This window comes from Apodemus sylvaticus, chromosome 2 (assembly GCF_947179515.1).
Source record: "Apodemus sylvaticus chromosome 2, mApoSyl1.1, whole genome shotgun sequence".
Lineage (NCBI taxonomy): Eukaryota > Metazoa > Chordata > Mammalia > Rodentia > Muridae > Apodemus > Apodemus sylvaticus.
In genome coordinates, this window is record NC_067473.1 from 41,318,084 (window position 1) to 41,344,197 (window position 26,114).

General features: G+C 42.4%; 1 protein-coding gene across 5 annotated transcripts in view; it reads left to right on the forward strand.

Moving 5' to 3' along the window:
* Met (MET proto-oncogene, receptor tyrosine kinase) overlaps window positions 1-25,937 on the forward strand; it is a 107,410-nt gene extending 81,473 nt beyond the window's left edge. For 4 of the 5 annotated variants that reach the window (XM_052173264.1, XM_052173263.1, XM_052173267.1 and 1 more), the window contains exons 14-22: window positions 1,445-1,598; window positions 1,791-1,931; window positions 5,984-6,214; window positions 8,326-8,406; window positions 11,437-11,618; window positions 14,507-14,616; window positions 15,888-16,053; window positions 23,381-23,517; window positions 23,598-25,937. In XM_052173264.1, coding sequence (XP_052029224.1) covers window positions 1,445-1,598; window positions 1,791-1,931; window positions 5,984-6,214; window positions 8,326-8,406; window positions 11,437-11,618; window positions 14,507-14,616; window positions 15,888-16,053; window positions 23,381-23,517; window positions 23,598-23,808 — 1,413 coding nt within the window. In that variant the 3' untranslated portion in view covers window positions 23,809-25,937. The remainder of the gene's footprint in view (window positions 1-1,444; window positions 1,599-1,790; window positions 1,932-5,983; window positions 6,215-8,325; window positions 8,407-11,436; window positions 11,619-14,506; window positions 14,617-15,887; window positions 16,054-23,380; window positions 23,518-23,597) is intronic. The other variant, XM_052173266.1, reaches the window with a different exon arrangement.
* The last annotated feature ends 177 nt before the right edge of the window (window positions 25,938-26,114 follow it).

The following is a 26,114-nucleotide window of genomic DNA, read 5'->3' on the forward strand; positions in this document are numbered from 1 at the left end:
GCTCATCTGGATGTTGGCTCGAGCTCATCAGCTGAGCCTCAGTTCCTAGCTGTGATTTGAGAAATGTCGAGGTTTTTAATCACACTGTCTCTTTCCCCTGGGTCAAAAGTGGAATTCTCAGACGTCGTTTTACCAGCACTGCATCCCTGTCATGCCACACTCTTGCCAAAACATGCTGCCATTTTCAGAAGGAACAGAACATTTGCAAGAGTGTCCCTTCTCCCACTTGTTACCAGGCTAAGAGGCCTTCCCACTCCAGTGGTCACAATGCATAGAACTCTATAAATAAAAGGAGACGTATCCACTTGGCAGAGTGAAGTGCAAATCCAATTGTTGTATGTTACCTTCCTTCCTGTCCACAACTAAACCAGATAACCCAGAACAAGAATGTTCCTTTATTTTTAATATAGTTCACAAACCATACAATTTACCCCTGGGCTTGGAATGTTTAAGTTGTAAATGTCTTTAACTCAAGGGTAACTCACATATATCATAAAATTTGCTTTTTTAATGATATTGAATGTACAATTCAGGGGCATGGCTTATATTCATAATGTGTATATCCATCACTGTTCAGTACCTCAAAAGTCTTCCCAAGCAGATGCTGTATAGCCACTAAGCAGTAATTCCCCCACCCTCTTGTCGAGCAGCCCCTGTAACCTCTAATCTGCTTCTACTCTCTATGAATTTGCTGACCTGCGATATTTCATCTAAGTCAAATCATACAATATTTGTCTTTTGGCATCTTGCTCATTTGACTTGGCAAATATTTTTATGGTTCATTCTGGTTTATGTCAGAATGATATTTTATTTCATGCTTGCCATACATTGCTTACCCAAGAAACGGTAGCTTTGAAGGATTCCTGAGATCTTCTGGAAATGTTAAGAAATGGAAATATATAAAATATACAAAAGAATTACAAACTCTGAGACTAAATATAGAAACTAGAGTTGAAATTTCAGAATGACCATCAAATTTTAAAAAAAATCACAAAGCACTGGAGCTGGGAGAAACCACAAGATTTCTTCTATGTATCAAAATAAAAATAAAGAGACTATGAGACTTTATTATCCTATAATCATATAGTCTCCCCTCAAATGAGAAATCTTTTCTCCCAGATGGGACATAAGTTTCATTTATTCATACTTCTATGGTATCATAATACTTGATCTATCCATTTTCGATCATGTATACTTTAGTTCTTCAAGATCAAAAGGATTTTAGTTTATCTAAATCATGCTTTAGGTAATCAATATTTCCTAATTATCTGAACACCGAGGCATAATTGAGGAAATTCTCACTTACTCTGAAGGCTGAAATGCACCTCCTAGAACAGTGACCGCCAGCTGTTAATTGGGGCCCAGAGAAACTTGGTCCCACATAGGTAGTATATTTTATAGCAATCTTGGCCAAAATCTGACTTTCCTTCTTATATATTTCCAGTGGAAGCAAGCAGTCTCTTCAACTGTCCTTGGAAAAGTGATCGTTCAACCGGATCAGAATTTTGCAGGATTGATCATTGGTGCAGTCTCAATATCAGTAGTAGTTTTGTTTTTATCCGGGCTCTTCCTGTGGCTGAGAAAGAGAAAGCATAAAGGTGCATATTTTGTTTATTGTCTAAGAAGCTACCATAGTGACATAGTGATTGCATTCAGCACTGTCGTGGAGATATATGGGTTGTCTGATAAGCATTCATAAAAGGCTGTGAGTTCTGGGCACTGGGTCAAAGTCTCCTGGGACCTGTGACAGCAAAGTCTTTAACAAGCTCTCTCTTTCTCTCTGTTTTAAGATCTGGGCAGTGAATTAGTTCGCTATGACGCAAGAGTACACACTCCTCATTTGGATAGGCTTGTAAGTGCCCGAAGTGTAAGTCCAACTACAGAGATGGTTTCAAATGAGTCTGTAGACTACAGAGCTACTTTTCCAGAAGGTATAATTCAGTTTACTATCCTGAGAAATATCTATACGTAGACCTCTGTGAGCTGTGGCATTGTTCTTGCTTTTTGTTTTTTGTCCTGATATTTTTATTCAAGTAGAAAAAAAAGTGTTGACCTCTGCCAAACGAATATTTAGCTTGGTGCAGAATTGCATGGCCTTCACTTTAAAAATCAAACTCATGCAGGTATCCTATTGGAATTTTCGCATCTGCAAGCTCTCTGCTCACATACAGAAAGGTTTGCTTTAGAATTATTTGAGTGAGGTAACTTATCTCAACAATGCTAAGACACTGAGAAGCTCTCCTTAATCCTTCAGCTAGACTCTAGTTATAAAATATTTTTATTTAAATGTAATTTTAAAATACTACCTTTGGGGAGGGGAAAGTTTTGAACTATGTCATTATTAACTTTTTACAACATTCTCAATGAGCATATCTTTCACCTACCATCATCTCTGACTTGAATACATTTTGAGACGTATCCAAGTAAAACCTCCAGTTGTGCGATTCATCAACATCATCTGCTTTGCAAAACACCAGGCCGACAAACAGTCAGTTTGGCCAGGGCATTTCACATTGTTTTATTTAAACATGCCTCGCACAAAGCAAAATGTCTGTATTGTACCAGGGCCATTATCTTTAGAAGTTACAGGACATGAGTCAAGTGCAAGCACTTCCCTGTTGAAATATCTACCATTGGATAAATAAAGTGAGTCACAGACAGCGTGGATATGGAGAAGTTAGAAGCTGCTCATCCAAAACACCAAGCAGTGAGACGCTGAGCGTTGCATGTCTCTCACCGCTTATTGCCCTTCCTGAGACTTAGGTTAGTTCTCCAGAGGTTGTCGAATGCCCCACGTGACTCCATTCACCGTTAGAAAGAAACCCAGTCCTTTACGATTGTGGACAAATCAAGCTCAGTGCCTGCTTTTAAACTTGAGATAGAAGTAGTAGTTCATAACCATGTTTAATAGCTCTAACCTGGAATTATTAGAGTTTACAACTAACTGCTTTTTACAAAGCTTTCCTGAGCATGGGAGATGATTGTCCATACAATGCTTACAGCCCAAGAAAGGGGACCTGAGTTTGTGTCACCAAAACATACATAAAAGTCACATGTCCTTGGCATCGAGGGCACACATCCTCGGAGTCTGTGGGCCAAGAGGCTCCACACTCAGAGAAATAAATTAGAGAGGGGTTGAGGGCAACACCAAGCATTGGCCTCTGGCACAAGCACAATATAAACACATACAAGCACACACACCATAAGGCTTTCTTGATCTTTAAAGTGTGTTTGTTTGTGTGTGTGTGTGTGTGTGTGTGTGTGTGTGTGTGTGTGTGTGTGTGTGTATGAGAGAGGGGGTGGTAAAAGGTGGGTTAGGTAAGTGGTCCCCAATAGCAACAACAGATAATATTATTTGCTTACAATTAAACAAGAAACTCAGTACTTAAGAAAGCTGATGATGTCATGACTATTTTTAACTCCGTTTAAGCATGTTTAGTATTTTCCACAGTAGCTCTTTTGGTCAATAATACTTACTCAGTCAGACAATGAATCTCAAAAATCCCTCCAGAAAAATTTTGGAAGGGCCTTTTTAGTCATAATAATCAGTAGCTCAAAACAAACAAATGCAACCTCCCAGGAAGACTCTAGAACTTTGAAGAGGGCCTCACAAATGGTGGGTGGATAAAGGGAAAAGTAAGACTTGACCTCTGGCTGCCCCTTTAATAGCAAGGAGTCGAATGAGGGTTTTCTAACCCTTTCCCTCACCCTCACTTACCTTTGCACCTGGAGTTCAGAGCTCTGGAGTCTCAGGGACTGAGGAAAAACTTTTGTAAGATACAAACCAGTGGTCTCCTGAAGGAAACTCCCGCCTAGGCCTCAAATACACAAAGAAGTATCATCCAGATGTAATACTGCTGAAATGTCATAGAGAATTCTGGGTCCTCATGGGGAAAAAACAACCCTGTTTTCACCAGCTATAGAAAAAGAGCTCTGCAGTTGCTGTTGGTTAAGTTTGGGATGGGCACACTCTCGGTGTTCTCTTTGGGTGGCCTTCCTTTGCCCATCTTACTTTCCCTGCCTGCAAGGAGCAGGTGGAAAACAAGCCAGGGAGAAGCTTGTTTTCCTAGCCATGATGACACATGTTAGTCAAGTGAGGAATGTAAAACATTAAGAAGTCCTCCTCTCACACACACACACACACAAACACACACACACACAGCCAGTTGCTGTGCTTCTAAGGTCCGATCTTTGTTGTGGGTGCTGTTCCAGTGGGAAATGCAAAGTACCTAGTGGCTTCTTTGCCTCGCTTAGGTTTAAAAGCCACAGCTCCTTAACCTTGGCATGAATGTGCCATCTCCCTACAAAAGAAACTTTGCTTAAGGTTCTTAGAGCACCTTGGTTGTAAAGATCGGCTAGTGGGAAAGTGAGCCCTGCCCAAACACCCTCAACTCAACAGTGGTAGGGCACACTAGCACAGGTCCGACTGCCTGCTCTAAGTCTGTGGCCCCACAATAATGTGGGAGGACTGAGCACTGCTGTGCAGGACTCTTGATCCTGAGAATGTCGCATTAGCTATTTCCAATGATATATAAGTACAAGTTGACAACCATAACCCCCTCCCCAAAAAGTTGAAAGAACTGTGATGTGCATGCGTGGGGGGGGGGTGTATGTGGGTGTGTGTCTGCGTGTGTCTGTGTGTGCATGTCCTTGTACCTACATGTAGAGCCCAGAGCAAGATGTCAGTAGTCATGGCTATCACTCGTGGCCTTGTTACCTGTGATAGGCTCTGTCCCTGAGCCTGATGCTTACCGTTTTTTGGCTAGGCTTGCTAGAATCTCTTGGGATCTGCCTGTCTTGGTTCTGCAATGTTTTTGTTTTGTTTTGTTTACATGGCAACCGGGGATTTGAACTGGAGTCCTCATGCTTGAAAAGCAAGTGTTGTTACCCATTGAGCTATCTCCTCGGCCCTTAAGAACTATGATACTTTGAAGTATTAGGCTTAAAAGTTTCATATTTTGTATTTTGAATTTCAGATTGTGTGATCAGGGATAAATAGTCAACCAGTAAAGCCCATGCCACTTTTTCAAACTCTGAGAAAATTCAAAATCTGAACAATCTGTGGTCCCAAGTATTTTTGAAAGGGATATTCAACTTGTATTGATTGTATGTATTTTTTTCTATACATATTCCCTCGTCCAGGAGTTTCCACAATACTAATCATTTCCATTAATAAGTCGTCATCTCAAAGTGTGACTTTTATATATATATATATATGTGTATATATATACACATATATATATATATATATAATGTCTGAACTGAATATTTATATATTATGTCTGAACTGAATATTTGCAGGACTGGGCAATTGCTTAACCACTTTCACTGAGCATCTGATTTTTTTTCCTTGTAGTATAATGCTTTTGTTAATCCTTTGGGAATTTTCATAAAATGCATCTTGATCATTTTCACCCTTCCTCTTCCCACTGACTCCCTGTCCTCCTCACCCCATCTCATGTGCTCTTTTGTCTTTTTAATAACTTATCTAGATAATAACTTATCTAGATATATCTAGATACCCACATATTCCTGGGTATGGGGTCATATACTCAAACATGGTCCTCAGACTTAAGGAAAATTAACCCTTTCCCCTAGAAGCCATCACCTGTCCATACTGCTTCTGATTCTTAGAGGAAGAATATGTCTTCAAATGAACTATGAACTTAATAAAAAGAAATAAATACCCAAGGAAACCGATATGACAAACAAGAGTTTACTGTTAACACTGCTCACTTGAATTTTTGTTTCTAAGCACTTTATACAATGTTTCTCTGTCCAAACATCTAAGTGTATGTGCCTTTTCTGGATTCCCTACCATCTTTCTCTAACCATTTCTTTGCAAAGGGTGTTCCCAGCCTCGCTGAATGCAGTAGCTAGCATTTCGATAATGTTAACATCCACTACTAACCCCTCTGCCACCCCTGAGGCACACCCCAGTGCGTGAGGTCTCATGGCTGCATCTGTTTGCTTTACCTTGCAGACCAGTTTCCCAACTCCTCTCAGAATGGAGCGTGCAGACAAGTGCAATATCCTCTGACAGATCTGTCCCCCATCCTGACGAGTGGAGACTCTGATATATCCAGCCCATTACTACAAAATACGGTTCATATTGACCTCAGCGCTCTAAATCCAGAGCTGGTCCAAGCAGTTCAGCATGTAGTGATTGGACCCAGTAGCCTGATTGTACATTTCAATGAAGTCATAGGAAGAGGTAAGTGTTTCCACTCAGCTCACTGTTAAGTACAGTTTTCCAGTAAGCCTTTTATCTCCTGCTTTGCAGATTAGGAACTTAGACAATGCTGAGGGCTCCTGACAGCCTGATTATGAGGTGTTTGAGTTCTGTCCTGCAGATGTACAGATGTGAAAAAGCATATCCACGGAGACAGCCCTGTGCGTGAAAGCCTTTGGATACTATCCCCAACATAGGAGAGAAGACCCCATTTCTCCCTCCTATTTCTCACAGTGACTATAGTTTCTTGGGAAAAAAATCATGCCAATTTTTTTTTACTCTTTTATCTCTTCAATCTTTCTTTATCCTGACAGCAGTAACAAAGTCTTAGTATATAGCTGCTTGTACACTGCTGGACAGCATCAGGATACGGGAAATTTATAACCCTCCCCTAATCTAAGGCAGCATATATCATCTCCACAATGCACTCCAATTTCTTCACACAAAGAATGACTATTTGCAATAAGCTAGCCAGCTCATCGATAACTTCAAACACTAACACTATGGGAGGAAATATTTGTCAGGAAGAGAAACCAACCAGAAGCCATGAGATAAAGTCTACTGCAAAATCCTTTTTAACTTAGTACTGAATGGCTTTGGGTTACTCTTATTTTAAATGCTGTAAAGAGGTTGTATTAGCATCTGCCAGGATGATGCAGGAGAAGGGTGGCGGGGTGTGAACACGGGTCCTTCCGAGCATCCAGAGCTGAGCTTGTAAGTTGTTTCTTCCTGAAAAGTGGCCTCTGTGCACAATTTTATATTACTAGCCTGTGAATCCAGTACGTGTGCCAGTATTGGAGTGTAGAGTCTCACTGATTATATTCTCACTGTTGTGTTTTGTAAAACAGCCGTGTAATGCAGCGGGAGGGAACCGCTCAATGGGCCTGTGCCTAGACGTTCATCTGAACAGACATGTTAAGTGACAGGCCTAGTATAAGTGGAAGGCTTTTTAATATTGGGGGGTGAAGGCCTGACAGGAACAGGTGGAGACAGAGAAAGAGAGAGAGAAAAGAGGAGAGGGAGGAGGAGAGGGGAGGGAGAGAGAGAGGGGAGGGAGAGGGGGAGAGATAGGAGATAAAGAGAGCTGGGGTGTGGGGTGTAAGCATTCCTCTTTTATACCAGCCTTATTCCTGGCCGCAGGTTATAACGTAAGCTGTTGCTAGGTCTCTGTTTCTACATTATGGGAGGAGCCTAGTAGAATTGTCTGTAAGCCAATACTCACTGTACATGTAAAACCAGGACATTTTTCATCATGATAGGTGTTAACATGGTGATTATTTCTCCCAAGCTCCAGTCACTAAAGAGTTATCGATATTAACTATTGTTTGTTTATATGTTCCACCCCCCTGGAAAATTGTGAGCACTCATGGGCATGGGTTTTATTGTGTCCATCTCTGTGTCACAGAGGATAGCCCCTTACCTCATAGAGTAAGCGCTCAGGACAGCTTGCTGGACTCCATGAATTAATTGAATGACTTGCACAGCTATCAGACATTTGGCACCTCTGGGAAAAATTACTGCCACTGTTGAAAGGCCGCCATTGGGGAACTGAGTGGGTAAAGTCAGAGGGAAATGCGCGAAGTGAGTCACAGTGAATCTGCTCCATTTGGGCAACTGCCTTTTGATTCTTGCCAGCGTCGCTTACATGTTAACTGATGACTAACAGGGGAAATCCTTACTCTATAATACATTATTTATAACCAGTTACTAGACTATAGAAGGCTTATTTTATACTTACTCAAATGGATAAAATTATTTACATGTTTTCTTTAATATTATTTATCCTTAAAAACAATCAGTCTCATGCAGAAGCTATTATTGTGTATAGTAATACCCAATGACTTGATGTTTTAGTATATCATCTTTTAAAATAAGCCATATTCCTTACAATTTTCAACATAATTGCATTGCTTATAACATGAGAGAAATGTATTGCATCTATATTTATATCTAACATTTGTACCATACAGAGTGTTATGATTAATGAAAGTGTCATAAACAATGTACCTTTTTTGTCTCACAGGAAAAAAAGGCTAAATAAATAATTGTTGCATAGAGTCAGTATAACTCTAGCAAGTTCTCTTTTTCAATAGGGCATTTTGGCTGTGTCTATCATGGAACTTTGTTGGACAATGACGGAAAGAAAATCCACTGTGCTGTGAAATCCTTGAATAGTAAGTTGCATTTACTGGTGAAGGGTACATTTGTGGTCTGCAGATAATGAAGTGTTGATTTGCACTTTCCCTGGTGGAAAAAGTCATCTGCTACTGAAATTGTGGAATTAATCCTGAAAATGTGTTTCGTCTAAACACTTACTGAGAGAGCCCCTCTGAAATTACCCCATGGAGAATGAATAAGTAAGGCAGTAGGAGCGGTGAGTCTCTTAGATGAACTGAGTGTCATTTAGCCATGTTCCACTTATAACATTTATTTTGCAAATGACATTTGTGGAAACTATTGGAAGCACTGGCACATACCATAGTAATGACTCATTTTGCCCAGAGACACTACTATAATTGTTTTTTAACCAGTACTTCCATTTAAAAAAAACAACTAATAACTGAAATAGTATGAGCAGGAGAGAAATGTGATGGCAGAGAACCGACAAATCATTAAGTGTGCTAGCCCTCACTTCTCCACAGCTAGGGAATGAGGTGTTCCACAGAAATAAATTTCCTCAGGAGACGCAGCGTGTCCCCATGTAATTAGAAATTTCTTAAAAATTGAGCTGTCAAGTAGACAACTCTTTAGAACAAGCACACAGTCTCTTTAGAGACCAAGGAATGCTTATAAACATAAACTTAGTCTTTACTGATGCAGAGGCATAATTATGGACAAAATTGTGACGTTGGACATGCCAGTGTGCTCTACACATGAGGGGTCCCTGGCTCTGCCTTTGTTGACAGAGCACACATATTTGCTTTCTTACTTTCTAATTTTATACTTTCGAATTTGAAGCCACCTGGGTAAATGTTAGCCAACTATATTACAGATTTGTATTAGAATTAATAAGCTTTGAAAGTATAGATGGTAGGTTTCCCTCCAAGGCACTCAGACACCAGAACTACTTCAACTCTTTTAAACATTAATCTAATCTCCATGATGAGAATCGTTCTATACGGTTCATTTTGTTGGCTACCTGACTACAAAATAATTAAAGGGACAGTAGTCTACATGGGGTCCAGCAGCAAACTATGGTAGATTAAGTAAACTGATCAATAAATTGGCCTCAGAGGAAAGCAGTGTTGCCATTCTTACTCAGGACAGTCCTAACCCCAAGACATCTTTCTGTCCTTGTCATGTGGTTACTGTTGTCAGACCACGTTGACCTCCATCATCATCTCAGGAACACCAAAGAGATTCTTCAGAAATTTATGTTAATGCTATTAACTTTTCATTGGTGTGCTATCATGCCCTCAGTATGTCTTTCTAGAAGTAACTAGGACGTACCACACTAACCACTAGCTATTCTGAGGCTGGGGAGATGCTGGGGTAAGAGCAATAGGCATAAGACCTACTGCTCAGATCCCTGCACTCACAAAAAAAGCCCGGCATGTCCACAAGTGTTTGTAGCCCCAGAACTGTAGGGATTGGAAACAGTATTGCTGGGGCTTGCTGGCCAGCAGCCTTGATCCAAATTCAGTGAGAGACCCTGTCTCAAAGGAATGGTGCAAAAAGACAATGGATGCCACACACACACACACACACACACACACACACATGAATACACTGCATACACACAAACACATGTAACCCACTTAGTTTCGGATGATGTAGCTCAGTGGTAGAGCATCTACAGAAATAGGGCTCAGTACAGAAAAGGAGTTGGGAAGCTACTTACATATGCCTCATGGTGACTGGTCCTCAAATTCTCCTGGATCAGAAATCATTGAACTGTTTTCATGGGTAAAGACCCAGGCATTTACTGTCTACACTTTCATGGTTCAGCCGTAGAGTTAAGTATCTGCAACAGACACCAACCACATGGCCCATGAAGCCAAACACTATCTAGCCAACTACAACAGCACTTGACAGCCTAGGCCCTGGATACTGCCCAGATGGAACAGTGTGCTTCTTTGGTTTGTATCTGCAGAAGACAATCTGTGCTTTGGCATGAGAACAGTTGTTTCCTGAACTCTGTTTTACGAATGATGCTGCCAGTGATGACTTGATGGTACTCCACAAGGTGACACCATCGAGGGTCAGGAAACAATATCCTACACTGCACGGGATTGGTTTGCTGAGTTCTTTGAACTAAAAGGCCTCTGACAGACCTCTTCTGACTATCTCCTGCCTCTCTGACCCCAGGTCTCCTTTATTCCTGAAAGTAGTAGGCCTTAAAAATTAGAACTTCTCCCTATCAAGGCAGATCATAGAAACCAGAACCCCTCTTCCCAAAAGCCAGACATAATCCCTTGAAACATTCATTCTGAGCATCCTCTTTCTGTTTTTGAGCTGCATGACCACAAAATTTTCCCTGACTCACATTGTCTAATGGCTACTCATAAGACCCTCATTCTAGAAGGGGTGCTACTTACACCCAGGAAGAAGAGACGCTGTCCCAGAGAGAGGGACAATTGCAGGGTTCCCCTTCAGTGGTTTCCAGTCATTAGGTCACAGGCTTTTTGATCTAGTCGTGTTTTTTCATAACCGTCCATTTTTCATCAAATCCTAGCATGGAAGGAATAATTCTCCTGGGTACTTAGATCTCCATTTCTGAAGGCCCCCATCTCTTATGTCATTTTAAAAAGATGTTATGCAGGACTAGAGAGATAGCTCAGCAGTTAAGAGAACTTCCTACTCTTCCAGAGGACTTGGGTTTTGTCCCCAGCAGCATCCATGGGTGGCTCACAATCATCTGCCCCCCCAACTCCCTCATACGCACACACTACTAGTAATAATAAATAAAACAAAATGTTTTTTAAAAGACCTCATACTTTCTGTTACTAATCAGTTCTTAGTTGTGATTCTCAGATGTGACCCTCTTGATAGGCAAGGAAAGTGAGAAGAAACAAAAAACCTTTCTGCCCCAGACCCCATTCACTCAGGCATGTTATAGGAAGAACGCCCTAAGGTTGAAGCGTGTGGACAAGGTGTCACCTGCTGGTTTGGGGACTTTTTTTTTTTTTTTGCTCTCGCTATCTAAATTTGAAGATATTCGTTGCCCTCCAATGAGGCTAAAGTCTCAACACTGAACTTTTCAGGAATCACAGATATAGAAGAAGTCTCCCAGTTTCTGACTGAGGGAATCATCATGAAAGACTTCAGCCATCCCAATGTCCTCTCACTCTTGGGAATCTGCCTGCGGAGTGAAGGGTCGCCTCTGGTGGTTCTGCCCTATATGAAGCATGGAGATCTTCGAAATTTCATTCGAAATGAGACTCACGTAAGTGCTTTACTAAGCTTGTTGACCTAAGCTATGAGCTATCGTGTATGTGCAGAGAGACAAATCCAGGTCCTCTGCAAGAGCAGCAAATGCCCTCCACAAGGGCGCCATCTTTCCAGCCCATTGGTTTGCTTGCACTCTTGTTTCTTTGTTTGGTGTATTGGGATGGCTGCACACGCACCTATCAGAGTACATGTTCGAGCCAAAGGCTGACATTGGGTTTCTTCAGCCATTCTTTCTCTACCTTAGGTTTTTGAGACAAGGTATCTCCCCAAAACTGGAGTTCGACATTTTGCCTAAATTAGCTAGCTAGTGAGGCCCTAAGATCTGCCTGTCTCTGCCCCTGCTCTGGAGTTAGAGGTGTGCCACACCACCTGCCTTTTACATGGGTACTAGGGATCAGAATCCAGCTTGCTTACAAGCAAGCATTTACTTACTGAACCATCTTTCCAGCTCCAACGCAAGCATTTGGGTCTTATAATAAAAAGCTACTTGTCAACCCTGCCTCCTGCCCAGTCAGCTGAGATTCAGTACCTTCTCTGTAACGTCCATAGCCAGATGCTATCTTAGAAGAAGAGGAATAGATCTTTAATAACTCCTTGTATTGCTCAGCTGTTGAAATAATATTTTAGAAAATTTGGGTTAAAATATGTGATATGTTTCATCTATCTTCACTTTAAAGTATATGTGTATCTTACTTTATATGATATCAAATAGTGTTGTGCTAGGCAATAAACAAGCAGATATCATGTTGTAGTTAGGGTTTTGCTGCTGTGAACAGACACATGACCAGGGCAACTCTTATAAGGATAACACTGGGGCTGGCTTACAGGTTGAGAGTTTCAGTCCATTATCATCAAGGTGGGAGCATGGCAGCATCCAGGCAGGCATGGTGCAGGAGATGCTGAGAGTTCTACATCTTCATCTGAAGGCTGCTAGTGGAATACTGGCTTCCAGGCAGCTAGGATGAGGGTCTGAAAGCCTACACCCACCTTGACACACCTATTCCAACAAAGCCACACAGACTCCAACAGAGTCACACCCTCTAATAGTACCACTCCCTGGCCTGAGCACATACAAACCTTCAAATACCATATACACGCATGCTCACATACACATACACGCTTACAGGGTAGGAACTTTGCTTATCTCATTTACTCCTGTGGGCCCAGGGCTCAGCACATAGGCTCTTAATAGATGTTAGCCAAATAGATGAGCTCACAGTTACAAAAGAGAGCCACACCTCTTGTGGGTGTGAGGTTTTTAATGACACTTATACCAGGACATAACAGTTGAGAGAACTTTGGCCAGGCCAGAGCTGAGGAGAGTGCAATGAGGAGCTCCCAGAACTAAACCGATTAGATGGCCTCAGGCTTGACTACTGCAGTGCAGGACCCTGTGGGGGGTCAACCAAGTAGCTTTGCTCTTTATCAAAAATGACTGTACAAACATGATGCTAAGTAAGCCCTAGGACGGTTAAGGAAATAGTTTCTGTTCAGCCAAAAGAATAAAACACCCTCAGAGTGTAAAAGAGTTTGCAGATAATTCGAATTGACATTGCAAAGACCTTACTTTAACCCTTGTCATCTCTCTGATGAGTCAGTCAGCTTAGATATGACACCTTCTCTTTAGCGCTGTTTTCCCAGGATTAAAGCATGGGAGAGATGTCCTATTGTCCATTACAGAATAGAAGTTGGCTTCTTAAAACCTAGAGAGCGGAGGTTAGACTGGTGCTTTACACATATGTCCTAAGGGGATGCTAAGCTACAAGATATGCCCCGTTCACGGGCTATGTGTACAAACAAGGACGGCAGCCCTTCTGGCTGTGTTCTCGCTGGAATGTTGTGCTCAGAAACTCCACAGTAGCTGCTGAAGGAGAGACAGCCCCCATTGTGGATAATAAGACCCTTCTCAGGGCTGTCAGCCACAGTGAGATGTGCAACTTCAGATTCCAGTGTTACAGTCACTAAAGCCTGTCCTCTGCCTGTGCAGTGTTGTGGGTGGGTAGAGAACGGTAGATGCTGTTCTCTGCCCCGGTCCAGGACTGCTGGATGGTGAGTGAACTGGAACATTCGTTCTGGTGAGCTTCCAACAGACTTCCTGACGCACCACTTGTCCTCTGGAGTGGTTCAACTTGTTTCTCTGACTCTCCTACATTTACCAAGTTCCTGATGCTTTGACATCTAGATCCTTGATGGTTTGGATAGGATTGCTCCTTTCAGAGTTAATTAACTCTACAAAGTGCCTTTAGAGTGTGTCCTTCTTGTGCAAACCAACTTCTCAGCTACCCCATCTGGCTCTCAGACTCTGAGCTACTGTCTACTTATTCTAATCATCCTAGGACCCAGGCATGAGAGCCCTAGGACAGCCTGCTGGAACTATAGCCAAGACTGGCTTTGTCTTGCACCTTCACAAGGAAACTACAATAAAGTATCTTGGCCATGTTTTCCCCTCCTGCCCCCTGACTACTTCTGATGCTTCCTGATACAGCCCTGCATGTGTGGTGTATCATATAGGGTTATAATTTTTTTGCAAACTGTAAGAAGCAAACTGTCTTTTCAACAGGAACTGTCTCCTGATCAGCTCTGTGTCATCATGCACCAAATTATAAAACCTGCATTTCAAAACACTTGAGTTTCCCTATCTGGAAAACAGAGCCTATGACACTTCCCAAGTAGAAGTGTGTACAAAATAGCTAAAATTTATAGAAAACATCTAGCCCGATGATGCTTTGTATACAGTACTACTTAACAAACAGTTGTGGTTCTCCACGGGGCATGAGTTATTATTTGAGACAAGATAAGTCATATAAACACTGCAGTATTCTGAGCTCACTGTTAGAACACTGAGTACTTAGTTTATGCATTTCGGACTCTCTTTGATTGCAGAACCCAACTGTGAAAGATCTTATAGGATTTGGTCTTCAAGTAGCCAAAGGCATGAAATATCTTGCCAGCAAAAAGTTTGTCCACAGAGACTTAGCTGCAAGAAACTGCATGTAAGTATTAAAATATCTCTATTTGCAAAGTACAAATGAAGTGTTTTCTTAGATGCCAGTAAGGATGTTTTCTCTCTTCTCTTCGAAGCAAAAAAAAAAAAAAAAGTATTTCCTTGACTATTTTGAGTGAATCTGTAAGCCCCTGGTGTGTGGGTGGGGCTTTTAGTTTTATCAAACAAAGCATTTAAAAGGTTGCTCCACAGGGGACCTCAAACAGCTGCTCTGTACCTCAGCTTTCTTGGCCCTTCCCACCAGCAGTCTCCAGTGTTGTGGTTTCACACTGTATTAGCGATTGGGAGAGAGAATTTGATCTCCTGCATTTGACAGTGAGACGGGAAAGCTGGTCCCAGGAATACCGTGCAGTGTGACTCCCAACGGCAGCCCTGAAGCCAGCCTGCAGAAGCGCTACCAAACATGGTCTTCGGGAATGAATATACAAAGAACTTTTATTTGTGTCTGGCTGCCCGGCTGTGTATCAACAACAGTCAACAGTTTATAATTGAACACATACACACACACACACACACACACACCCGGCTTTCCCTTGCAGAGCACTGATTAGTGGCTCCTGGTATGTGTGATGGGAAGAGCCCTGCTATTAATGCTTACCTAGGATTTGCTCAGGGTACTATCATAAAAGTACGTTAAACAATGGATACACAGTCTCAGCAGAAAGTGTTTGTCTCACTGATGTCGGGTTGGGTTGGGTTGAGTTGGGTGGATTGTTTTTTTTTTTAGCATGACAGCTTTCTCGAGTGCTTTGCTCAAGGTCTCACTACCTCACTGATGGCACACATGAGTTTTGTGTGCAGGCTGGCTTCAGGGCTCTAAAATAAGAGCAAAAAAGAAACAAAAAAAAAAAAAACAACAAAAACAAAACCAGTGAAATAGCACCCATAGCCTCTTCATTCCATGAAACATACTGTGAGTAAGATAACAAGCAGAGACTCCTGCTGTAGGTGATGCTGTGCACAGGCCTGGTACTCTATTTTCCCACCGAGGAAAGGTAAGTGGAGTCCAGCTTCACCTTTTCTGCAAGCTTACACCATAGCAAATGCCATGTCCGTCACAATGTCTCTCTTCAGGCCAGTGGAATTTGTAATGTAAATGTCAGGCATTTTTATTCAGGAATCCCGCTGAAATTTAGCACTAGTCAATAGGCCAGAGGACATTATGGATCACTAATACTGAAGCCGCTTTTGAAAATCTATAGATAGTCAGCGCTGTTGTAAATTAGTCTACTCCCGTCAGTAATAATTTTTCACCTGTAGGTTGGATGAAAAATTCACTGTCAAGGTTGCTGATTTCGGTCTTGCCAGAGACATGTACGATAAAGAATACTACAGTGTCCACAACAAAACGGGCGCAAAGCTGCCAGTGAAGTGGATGGCTCTAGAGAGTCTGCAAACGCAGAAGTTCACCACCAAGTCAGATGTGGTAATGTGCCCACCCTTCCTAAATGTTGCTTTCTGTACTTTGTCTTCATAGTTGTGTGGTAAATTTTTTTTACACTAATTGCAGGGTATCTTCAATTGCAGTGTAAAATTGGAGTTAGGTCCAGAAGGAACCAAACTATATTCAGAAATTCTCTTGTTTATTCAAAAATATTTGAAGACCGAAGCGCCACTGAGCTATATCCCTAGGTCCCGGGAAATCTCTTAGAGATCCCATCTCCCAACACCAGCGCACACGCAGAGAAATGTATACTAGTGTTATTTTTATGAGAGTCCAAAAGAAATCATTTGAAAGAATCTAGGAAGTAAGGAGAGGAGGGAGTCAGAGAGGCTGAAAATCCAGAAGGAGAAACTACTATGGAAGCCAACGGAAGAAAAACATGTAACAGCGATTTGGGTGGAGGGAAGAACAAGTCCACTGGTCCTCACTGGTCCAGAGGCCTTGGCCTTGACCTCTTAGGACTTACAGAGCATGCTCAGAGCGTGAGTGCTATGTGAAACCCTGCGTGAGCTGTTTTACTTTTAGGACTTACAGAGCATGCTCAGAGTGTGAGTGCTGCGTGAAACCCTGCACGGGCAGTTTTACTCACATGGCAAGTCAGGACTAGTGTGATGTTTAGGTGTAAAACATTTGATCTTCTACCCTTAAGGATGGAACCACAAATCTGTGCTGTCAGTACACAAGTCATCCTGGAAACGGTCCTGGAGAATGTGACCTTCCGAAGGGAAGGTGGTCGGCAGCTGCAGAGATGACAGGGGAGAGAGACTGCGGGTGGTGGGAAGAAGACAACTCACTCCCTTGTTAGTCAGAGAGGGATGGACTCGATGGATAGGCCAAAGAAGGAGTGTTCATCCAGTTTCTGATCCTGCGAGGAGGAGGAGGAGGAGGAGGAGGAGGAGCTGACATTTATTCGAGGTGACTGACCGTTTGTTTTCAAAAAGTACATCGCAAGCCAAGGCAGTGTAAAGAGACTTCTGAAGCCATGAGATCCATTAGAGAGAGACAGAGACAGAGATGGAGACAGACCTAGAGGGAGAGAGAGAAGCGGAGGGGGAGGGGAGAGGGAGATGGGGAGAGAGAGAGAAAGACAGACAGAGACAGAGAGGGAGAAGGAGGGAGAGAGAGAGAGAGAGAGAGAGAGAGAGAGAGAGAGAGAGAGAGAGAGAGAGAGAGAGAGAGAGAGAGAGAGAAGATAGCACAAAGTAGTGCCTAATGCCAGAGATTTTGCCAGTGAAAGTTTGTATGGGTGAATACGTATAAGAAGATGAGTGTTGGAGGAGGCTGTAACCAAGGTCCAAGGTGGCGGGCAGGCCAGTGCTGAAGAAGAGAGTTTTCTTATCCTCACACTCAGACTCGACCTGTGTGTTTACAGAAGGGGAGGGGGCGTCACAACTCAACAGCAGAAATAGACAAAAGATCTGAATGGGCTTTACACCAAACACATGTGTGCAACCCATGAACTAATAATGAAGAAAAAAACTCATGTCCACACAGAGATTTACATGTAAATGATGGCGGTATTATTCATAATTGCCCTAAATCAGAAACAGTCCTAATAACCATCAACTTGAGAATGGATATGTGAACTCTGATGCACCTAGTGCTGTGGAGATGCCTCAGTCAGAGCACACTTGCTACACGGGCATTAGAACCAGAGTTTTACCCTTGTAAAAGCTGAGCCAGGCATCTGTGGTTCCAGCCCTGGGGTGGCTGAGACAGGGAACAGACCTGGGGCTCGATGTCCATCTCATCCGCTCAAATTGGAGAGCTCCGGGTCCAGTGAAAATCCCTGTCTCCAAAAAATAAAGGTGACGGGGCTTAGAGAGATGGCTCAGCCAGGTAAGTGCATTTACTGCCCTGCCAGGATTTGTAGCAGCTAACTACCTTGTGTGAGTCCAGTTCCAGGGGATCCAACATGTTCTTCTGGTATCTGTGGGCACCAAGCACGCGGTACACATATGTGCAGGCAAAATACTCATATTTTCAAAATAAAAATAAGGTAGATAGATATCCAAAGTAGACCTTGATCCCTGGCCTTCACATACACACACACACACACACACACACACGCACACGCACACGCACACACACACACACACAGAGAGAGAGAGAGAGGCCTATGATGCGAAACCATTTGGCAGTATACAAGTATGACTGACATATGCTGCAGTGTGGTTAAAACTCCCAAAATTATGTCAAGTGAGAGAGAACAGGCCCAAGACATGAAATGTTCAATGATTCCATGCGTGAGAAATTTCTAGAAAGCGATAGGACTATAACCAGAATAGATCAGCGGTTGCCTGTCGCTAAAAATAGAAATGGGGACTGATTACAAATAGGCCTGAGGGAACTTCCTAGGGTGTTGCAAGTGAGCGAAGACTGGGATGCCACTGTATCTGTAACCTAGCTGAAATTTTGAGCATCATTGATTATATAGAGAGATGCAGGTAATTCTATAACCTGTAAAGTAGCTGTCAGCAAGAAAAAGCCTATCCCTAGAGCCACAAAAACTAAAACAAATGCTTAAAGGAAATCGCTCATGTCCGTGCGGTTCCTCTCTCCCTCTCACTGAAAGATACTAGACTGAAGGGTAAGCGTCACACAATGCTGCATTGACCAACAGTCGCTGGTTGCAGGGGATAATGTATATAAAGTTTCATTTCAAAGGCAGCATGGTCTTTTTGAATGTTGATGTGGAACGTTCCAAAAGCATGTAGTAAGCAAAGTATCTCAAATCCTACGAGCACAAGCTTGCCCGGGTTTGTATAGCTTCTCCCTTTAAGCCAATGCCCAGGTGCAATTTGGCCACACCAAATACTCTTAGATGTTTTCAAATGAGGTAGGAATCACTTCCATGAAGTTCCTCATGTCCAGATAGCCCTGTTCAATGGCTCTCAGCTCAAGCTCCTCTGTAGTTGGTGTTCTTGCTTGTTCAGTCAGCTGGCTTTTCTCTGTCCCCTTTCTGCCTCATTTCACAGGACCATCCACCCTCCACAGCACCCAGCCCTTCCTGAAATACCCCTTTCTTTTAGCATCTGGTTTAGCATCTGCCCCCTGGTTTCCTTCCTACTTCTTAACCAAGAAGTTTTCTTTATTCTTCACAGCCTATCTTCCTTCTGTCTCCTCTTTTACCAGCTGAAGGATTCTCTTGGTAGGCAGTTACCTACACATAATTATAATTGCCAAGACACTTGCTTAATCAAGTGTTTGTGTGAATATGTTTTTGTTTCATTTTACATAGCTAGGAGTAACACTCCTACGTATTCAAATGTTTAAGAAAGTGCCACATGTTTTACAGAATAGCTGTATCGTATCGTTTTCAGCTTCTGATGACTCTGGCTTCCTTGTCCCTACAGCATCTACAAAGTTATTTACACTTCAAAGCTACGATAGTTGTTAAGCCACTCTAATGACTAAGTAAATAATTTGGGGAGGAAGTGATGTCTACATGGCTGCACTGTAGGGCAGACACTCTCTGGCATCGGACCTGTAGAAAAGATGAAAAGATCCACACGCTGACATGCTTCTTATGTGGAAACTCCCTCCCAAGTTCCTACTCAGAATCCTCCATCTGAGAGTCTGTGAACCAACTTCTCCAGTTTTTTTTTTTAAGAAAAATGTTTTTATTAGAAATTTTCTTTATTTATATTTCAAATGTTATCCCATTTCCTCATTTCCAAAAACCCCGTATCCCATCCCCCTTCCCCCTGCCTACCAAGCCACCCACTCCTGCTTCCCTGACCTGGCATACCCCTACACTGGGGCATCGAGCCTTCACAGGACCAAGGGCCTCTCTTCTCATTGATGTCTGACAAGGCCATCCTCTGCTACATATGCAGCTGGAGTCATGGGTCCCAACATGTGTACTCTTTGGTTGGTGGTTTAGTCCCTGGGAGCTCTGGAGGTACTGGGTGGTTCATATTGTTGTTCCTCCTATGGGGCTGCAAACCCCTTCAGCTCCTTGGGTCCTTTCTCTAGCTCCTCCATTGGGGACTCTGTGCTCAGTCCATTGGTTGGCCATGAGCATTCCCACCTCTGTATTTGCCAGGTACTGGCAGAGCCTCTCAGGAGACAGCTATCTCAGGCTCCTATCAGCAAGCACTTCTTGAAATCTACAATACTGTCTGGGTTTGGTAACTATATATAGGTGGATCCCCAGTTGGGGCAGTCTCTGGATGGCCTTTCCTTAAGTCTCTACTCCACACTTTGTCTCTGTATCACCTCCCATTCATGTAGCCCAGGCTAGTCCCAAACTTACAATCTAGCTGTGGAAGTACTTTAACTTCTGATGTTCTTGCTTCTACCTCCTGGGTGCTAGAATAACAGGCAAGTTCTACTAATCCTGATATCTGTGTTGTTGTCACCATATCTCCCCATCACCCTACACCACAGGTTAGACGTGTGACTTCTCCAGTACTGGAAATTCAACAAGAAGAAATATCTGTTCTTTTTGGAGGGAGATAAGGGTTTGAGACTGGGTCTCTAGCACTTCGGTCTGGCCTCAAACTCATTATCCTTCTGCCTCAGCTTCCCGAGTCTACAGAGATACATGCCACCATACCTAGCTTCATGCGCATGCTCTGACCGATGCATGGCTCCACCCAGGAATCTGATGCCGTGAACTCTTGCGTCAGTTTTTGCCTGTTCCTCAGATTCATTTTCCTCTCCATCCTCCCATAGTCTCTCTGGGTGCCCTCTGAGTTTTCACAGCACCTGAACCGATTTTCTTTCATCAATCCCTATTTCAGTTGTGTTCTTATTGCACAACACTGTTAACAACACTGTGCAATCACCCCTGGGACCAATCTAGTAACTTGGACAGTAACCGGCTTGTGCAGGGACAAAGGTCAATCGATGCTTCTTCAGTGGACTTAAACTTTAACTCAAATTCTAGAGCTTAAGCGTTTACCCCTTGAGTTTCCAGAATTAGAGTTAAATGCATGAAAACTCTGATGAGAGGCTGAGTTGAGAGTGAAATTACCTAGCTGGTTCGCTCTTGGGAGAGGATTTGTGTTCCCTACTGTGATCAAAGTATTTGGTGATCTCAGTGGCTCTCCAATCAGACAGAGTGGTGTGTATTTATAAGAGGGCTCTCAGGAGGCAGAGGTCGGAAGGTTGCTGCCAACTCAAGGCCAAAGTAGATGACAGGGTGAGATAGTACCCCCAATCCTAAGAAAGAGGGCAGGCAGGAGAGCTCTTGAGGGCTGGCACAGTGGTTTGGTGGGTAGAGGTGCTTGCCCATGGGCTTGGTGATCTGTCTGCTCCCTACCGTGCCCCCAAAGGTGGTAGGAGAGAACTGAATCCTGGGAGTTATTCTCTGACCTCCACATACTCGCTGTGATGTGTGCACAAGCACATGTGTGCACAAGCACATGCATGTGCACACACACACATACACACACACACACACACACACACACAAATAAAGAAATCATTTGAAAATGGGAGGGGTGGCTCTTATATTTGGGCAAAGGAAAGAACCATTAATGTGATTGCTTTGGCAACTCTAACAACTAGAGAGCTGACCCTGGAACTCCATAGTTTCCTTCAGTCTCGGGATTCAAAGACATGTATTGCTAAATATTCTGAGCTATATTTGGTTCTTGCTTCCTTTTTGGTATAGATTCTCTTTCTTACACACACACCACACACACACACACACACACACACACACACACACACACCAGCCCCAGCCCCATGTCCTTCCCATAGGCTCTTTTGTATGGAAATGACTTGGAAATGTTGCCTAGCAAAAACTGTTGCTCTGCGTTCTCTGCACAGGTGACTTGCATATGTTGACTTACCTCCTTGTCAAGGTTGGCACGTGTCCAGTGGGGGTGGGGATGCTATGCACGGCCTGTGCTATTTTGAGTAGGCAACTTTAAGTCAAGAAAATGCATATCTGTGAAGTTCAGTAGGCACTGCCAGACCCGAGGGCTAGAAACTATTTTATTGTTTATGCCAGTGTGAATTCAGATACATTAGGGGATTTTTAGCAACTCTCTCAGCCCCTCCATGTCTCTCTGGTCTCCCAGTAAAATACTGATACAGCTGTTTCCCATTAATCTGACACTTTAGCATTTTTAGATTTATTGAAATTAGTTTTTGATAGAAAACTGTTGCCTAACAATTGGATTAGTAATGCATTTAATACAGACTTTTTTTTTACTTACACTGATTTAGAGCTTCCCTTTGACATCAACATTTAGATATGTTTACATTTTCCCCTTATTGCATGTTCATATTTGTTTGAATGTGTGTGCCCCTCTATACATGTATTCGTGAGTGTGTGTGTGTGTGTGTGTGTGTGTGTGTGTGTGTGTGTGTGTGTGTAAACTTGTGTGCACCTCAGAGTGCTTGTGGAGATCAGAGGTTGGTATTTGGTGTTTTACTCAATGTCTCTCCACTATACTGAAGCAAGGTCTGTTGAGCCTGGAGCTCTCTGTTTACTTAGTCTAACTACCCAGTGTGCCCTAGTGATCACCTGTCTCCACCTCTCAAAGTCTGGGATGACAGACAGACTGCTGTGCCTGCCCCTCTTTTTTGGGGGCTAATAATAAGAACTCTGGTCCTTGCCATTTCATAGCAGGTACTTTGTCCTCAGATAAGCTTCCAGTTGCTGTCTCTTTAAATGTATGTATTTTGATGTTTTGCATGTATACCTGGTGCCTACAGAGGCCAGAAGAGGACTTAGATCTATAAAACTGGAGCTGGCTCAGCAGTTAAGAGCACTGACTGCTCTTGCAGAGGACCTGTGTTCTGTTGCCAATACCCATGTCTGGCAGCTCACAATGACCTATGTCAGTTCCAGGGGATCTAATGTCTTCTGGCCAGAAGCATCTTTATCCACATGGTATAAATATACTCACACCAACTCGCAAACATATATAAACAGAATTTTTTAATCCTTTTTTTTTTAATTCTGGGAGGTTACTTTTATCTATAAAAATCTAAAGTTGTGGCAAAACTACTGAAGGGGAAAATAGGAACATGTTGGTACTTTGGCCCTACAAGAAAGAACTCAGAAAATCTACTCCACTAACCACCGACTAAATCTTAAACCTCCTATAAACTTCCCATATTCTTTTTGAGAACTAAAATTCTTGTAACCTAAACCTTATCTCATTCTAGTTTAAACAGGCAGTGAAAGGTATAGCTTAACTAGTTCTCTTTAGAGAAAGTTTCCCCCTAAATAGAAATGGTGTTAAGTATGTCAAGCGAGGATTAATTAAGGAGAGCTATTGATTTCCCCTTCATAGGAGTGTGGTTAACACTTTGCTCACCTGACTACTCTGTCTTGTTCTATTAGTGGTCCTTTGGTGTGCTTCTCTGGGAGCTCATGACAAGAGGAGCTCCTCCTTATCCTGATGTGAACACATTTGATATCACTATCTACCTGTTGCAAGGCAGAAGACTCTTGCAACCAGAGTACTGTCCAGATGCCTTGTAAGTACGACTCTGGTGGGTCTTCTGTATGTCTGAAGTGCTTGCCACTGTGCCTCTCACAGTGTTTCTTTCTGAAACAGGTACGAAGTGATGCTAAAATGCTGGCACCCCAAAGCAGAAATGCGCCCATCCTTTTCTGAACTGGTCTCCAGGATATCCTCAATCTTCTCCACGTTCATCGGAGAGCACTACGTCCACGTGAACGCTACTTATGTGAATGTAAAATCTGTTGCTCCATATCCTTCTCTGTTGCCATCCCAAGACAACATCGATGGCGAGGCGAACACATGATGGATAAGAGGCCCACCAGCCCCCTTCCAAGAAACAGTACTGCCCCGGACCAGTCTATACCTTCTCCAACAGTTCTCACTGCCTGGCCTTTGGAAGGTCACCCAACATTTGTTGTTGTTGTTTGTTTTGTTTTTTTGTTTCTGTTTTGCTTTTGCCGTAACTGCACCACTATGAGACACTGACTTGCTATTTCAAATTCCTGGATGCTAAGGAATTTCTCATCTGACAATGCATCAGAAACAGAAGCATGGTCCCCACAGGCTGGGGACCAGTGGTGGCCTGCAGCTACAATAACACTCCTATCTCAGCGGAGTTCTGAATCTCAGTTCTGGCTTGAAGGTTTTAAGTCAGGTTTTATATATATATATATGGAACCAATACAATGAAGGTTGAAGATTTCTCATAGAAAACTCAGAAGAGATTGACCTCATTCAGGATAAATGTGGTGGTCCTAGCAGGCAGGCTGCTTTATTTTTGTCGTGTTGTGGTCGTGAACATTTTCCATTTCTGATGTTGTCTACCCATCAGGCAAACATTCCCTTTTAAATGTTTATATACACATTCCTTAGGCTGGAGGAATATCCACAGACAATGCACTTATTTTTAAATAGCATGACATGAGGTGTGTTTATAAATTATCAGGGATTTTATGTATTGTATATAGATGACAATAGGAAGATTTCTTTTTCAAGAAATAACTTTGTTACAGTAAAATATTTGTCATTTAACACCCTGCTGTTTAGTACGGAGTGTTGGCTCACACCTATAACCCAGTATTTGGGAAGCTGAGGCAGGCAGACTACCACAAGTTTGAAACCAACCTTGGCTACATACATAATGATTTTTAGGCCAGCGTGGGTTACAGTGTCTGTCTTAGCAAACAAAAATTCAACTGTTTGAGAACAACTTTGTTCTGAGCTAATGAACGTGGACATTTAAAATTTTTTTATCTGTTTTTTAATGACAACTTTGAAAATAAGTAGCTTGTGGTGAAAAATCTTTTTAAAGGCAACTCAGTATGTTTTTAAAGGACAAACAAACTGACTGAAGGGTTCACTATTTCCAGTCACAGCTTGTGTGTAGAACAAGAAAGGGTCAATGAAATATTTACTCTTTCGGGAGGAGGCTTCTCACCTAAAACAATTGGATCCAACACTTTTAGGGAGTCTCATTTTTGCATTAGGACATTTTTTTATGTTAAACAAAAGCATATTTTAGAAACAGACAGAAAGCCAATTGAAAATCTTGGATGAATAGTTACTCTTGACAGGACTTTTGATATGTCTTGCTCTGTGGAATTTTGTGCTTACTACTGTATAGTGCATGTGGCTTAAGTTACCCTAGCTGGTTTTGTCTGTGTAAACATTGAAAGTATTATATTTTTATAGAAATGTTTATTTTTAATGATGTAAGAAAATTTTTCATTAGACGGCAGAAATACTGCACTGTGAACATTTCAGAAGAGGTATGTGAGAGCCGGTTCAGCAACTGCACAATTTTTTAAATGGCTGTAAGTTATGATAAGGAAGTGTACTGATTGCCAGTACACTCCACCCTCACTATGTCACCAGGACTTGAAGCCAAGGGTTAATAGAGCAAGCTATGGGTGTGCTCTGCTGAAACCCAATAGTTGAACTTGGCTATTGTTACAGGAAAATGATGGAATCAACAGGTCTTTGATGGTGGTGGAACATATCAGTACACACAAGGAACCGTAGCCCAGATTTATTTCAATTCAAATATCACTGCTTCGTAGTTGTGAAGAGTAGTGCCAATTCACAGAGCACCAAGTCAAAGACCGACAGAAGAAAAAAAAAAAGCTATCTGCTCTGTAGAAAGAATTGAATATGGGGTCAAGAAAAATGAATGCGCCAAGAACAGAAAGAGCCGCGGAAGACACCCATACCTGTATATACATGCTCGAGAAAGCCGTAATGTGAAAATCATGTTTTCTATTTATGAACCTTCCTAGGGCAATGTGTATGGACAGATTGTGAGAGTAATTCATTCTCCTAAAGAATTAGACACTTGTCACTGCCTATACCTGCAGTTGAGCTGAATGGTACTCGTGTGTTAATAATTGTTCTGATGAATCATACAGTTAAAATAAAGTGACGTAACATCTTGTATACGTGCGTTGGCTATGGCTAGTTGTGCTTGATTACCTACCTCATTTACATAATGATAGAGGAAGCCTAAGATTGATTTCACCTGGCTCCATGGCCCAGATGCTGATTCCTTAATGTATGGGCAGTAGCTATAGAGATTCGCATGCTTGACTCTTTGGAAGTCTCTGTGCTGCTAAG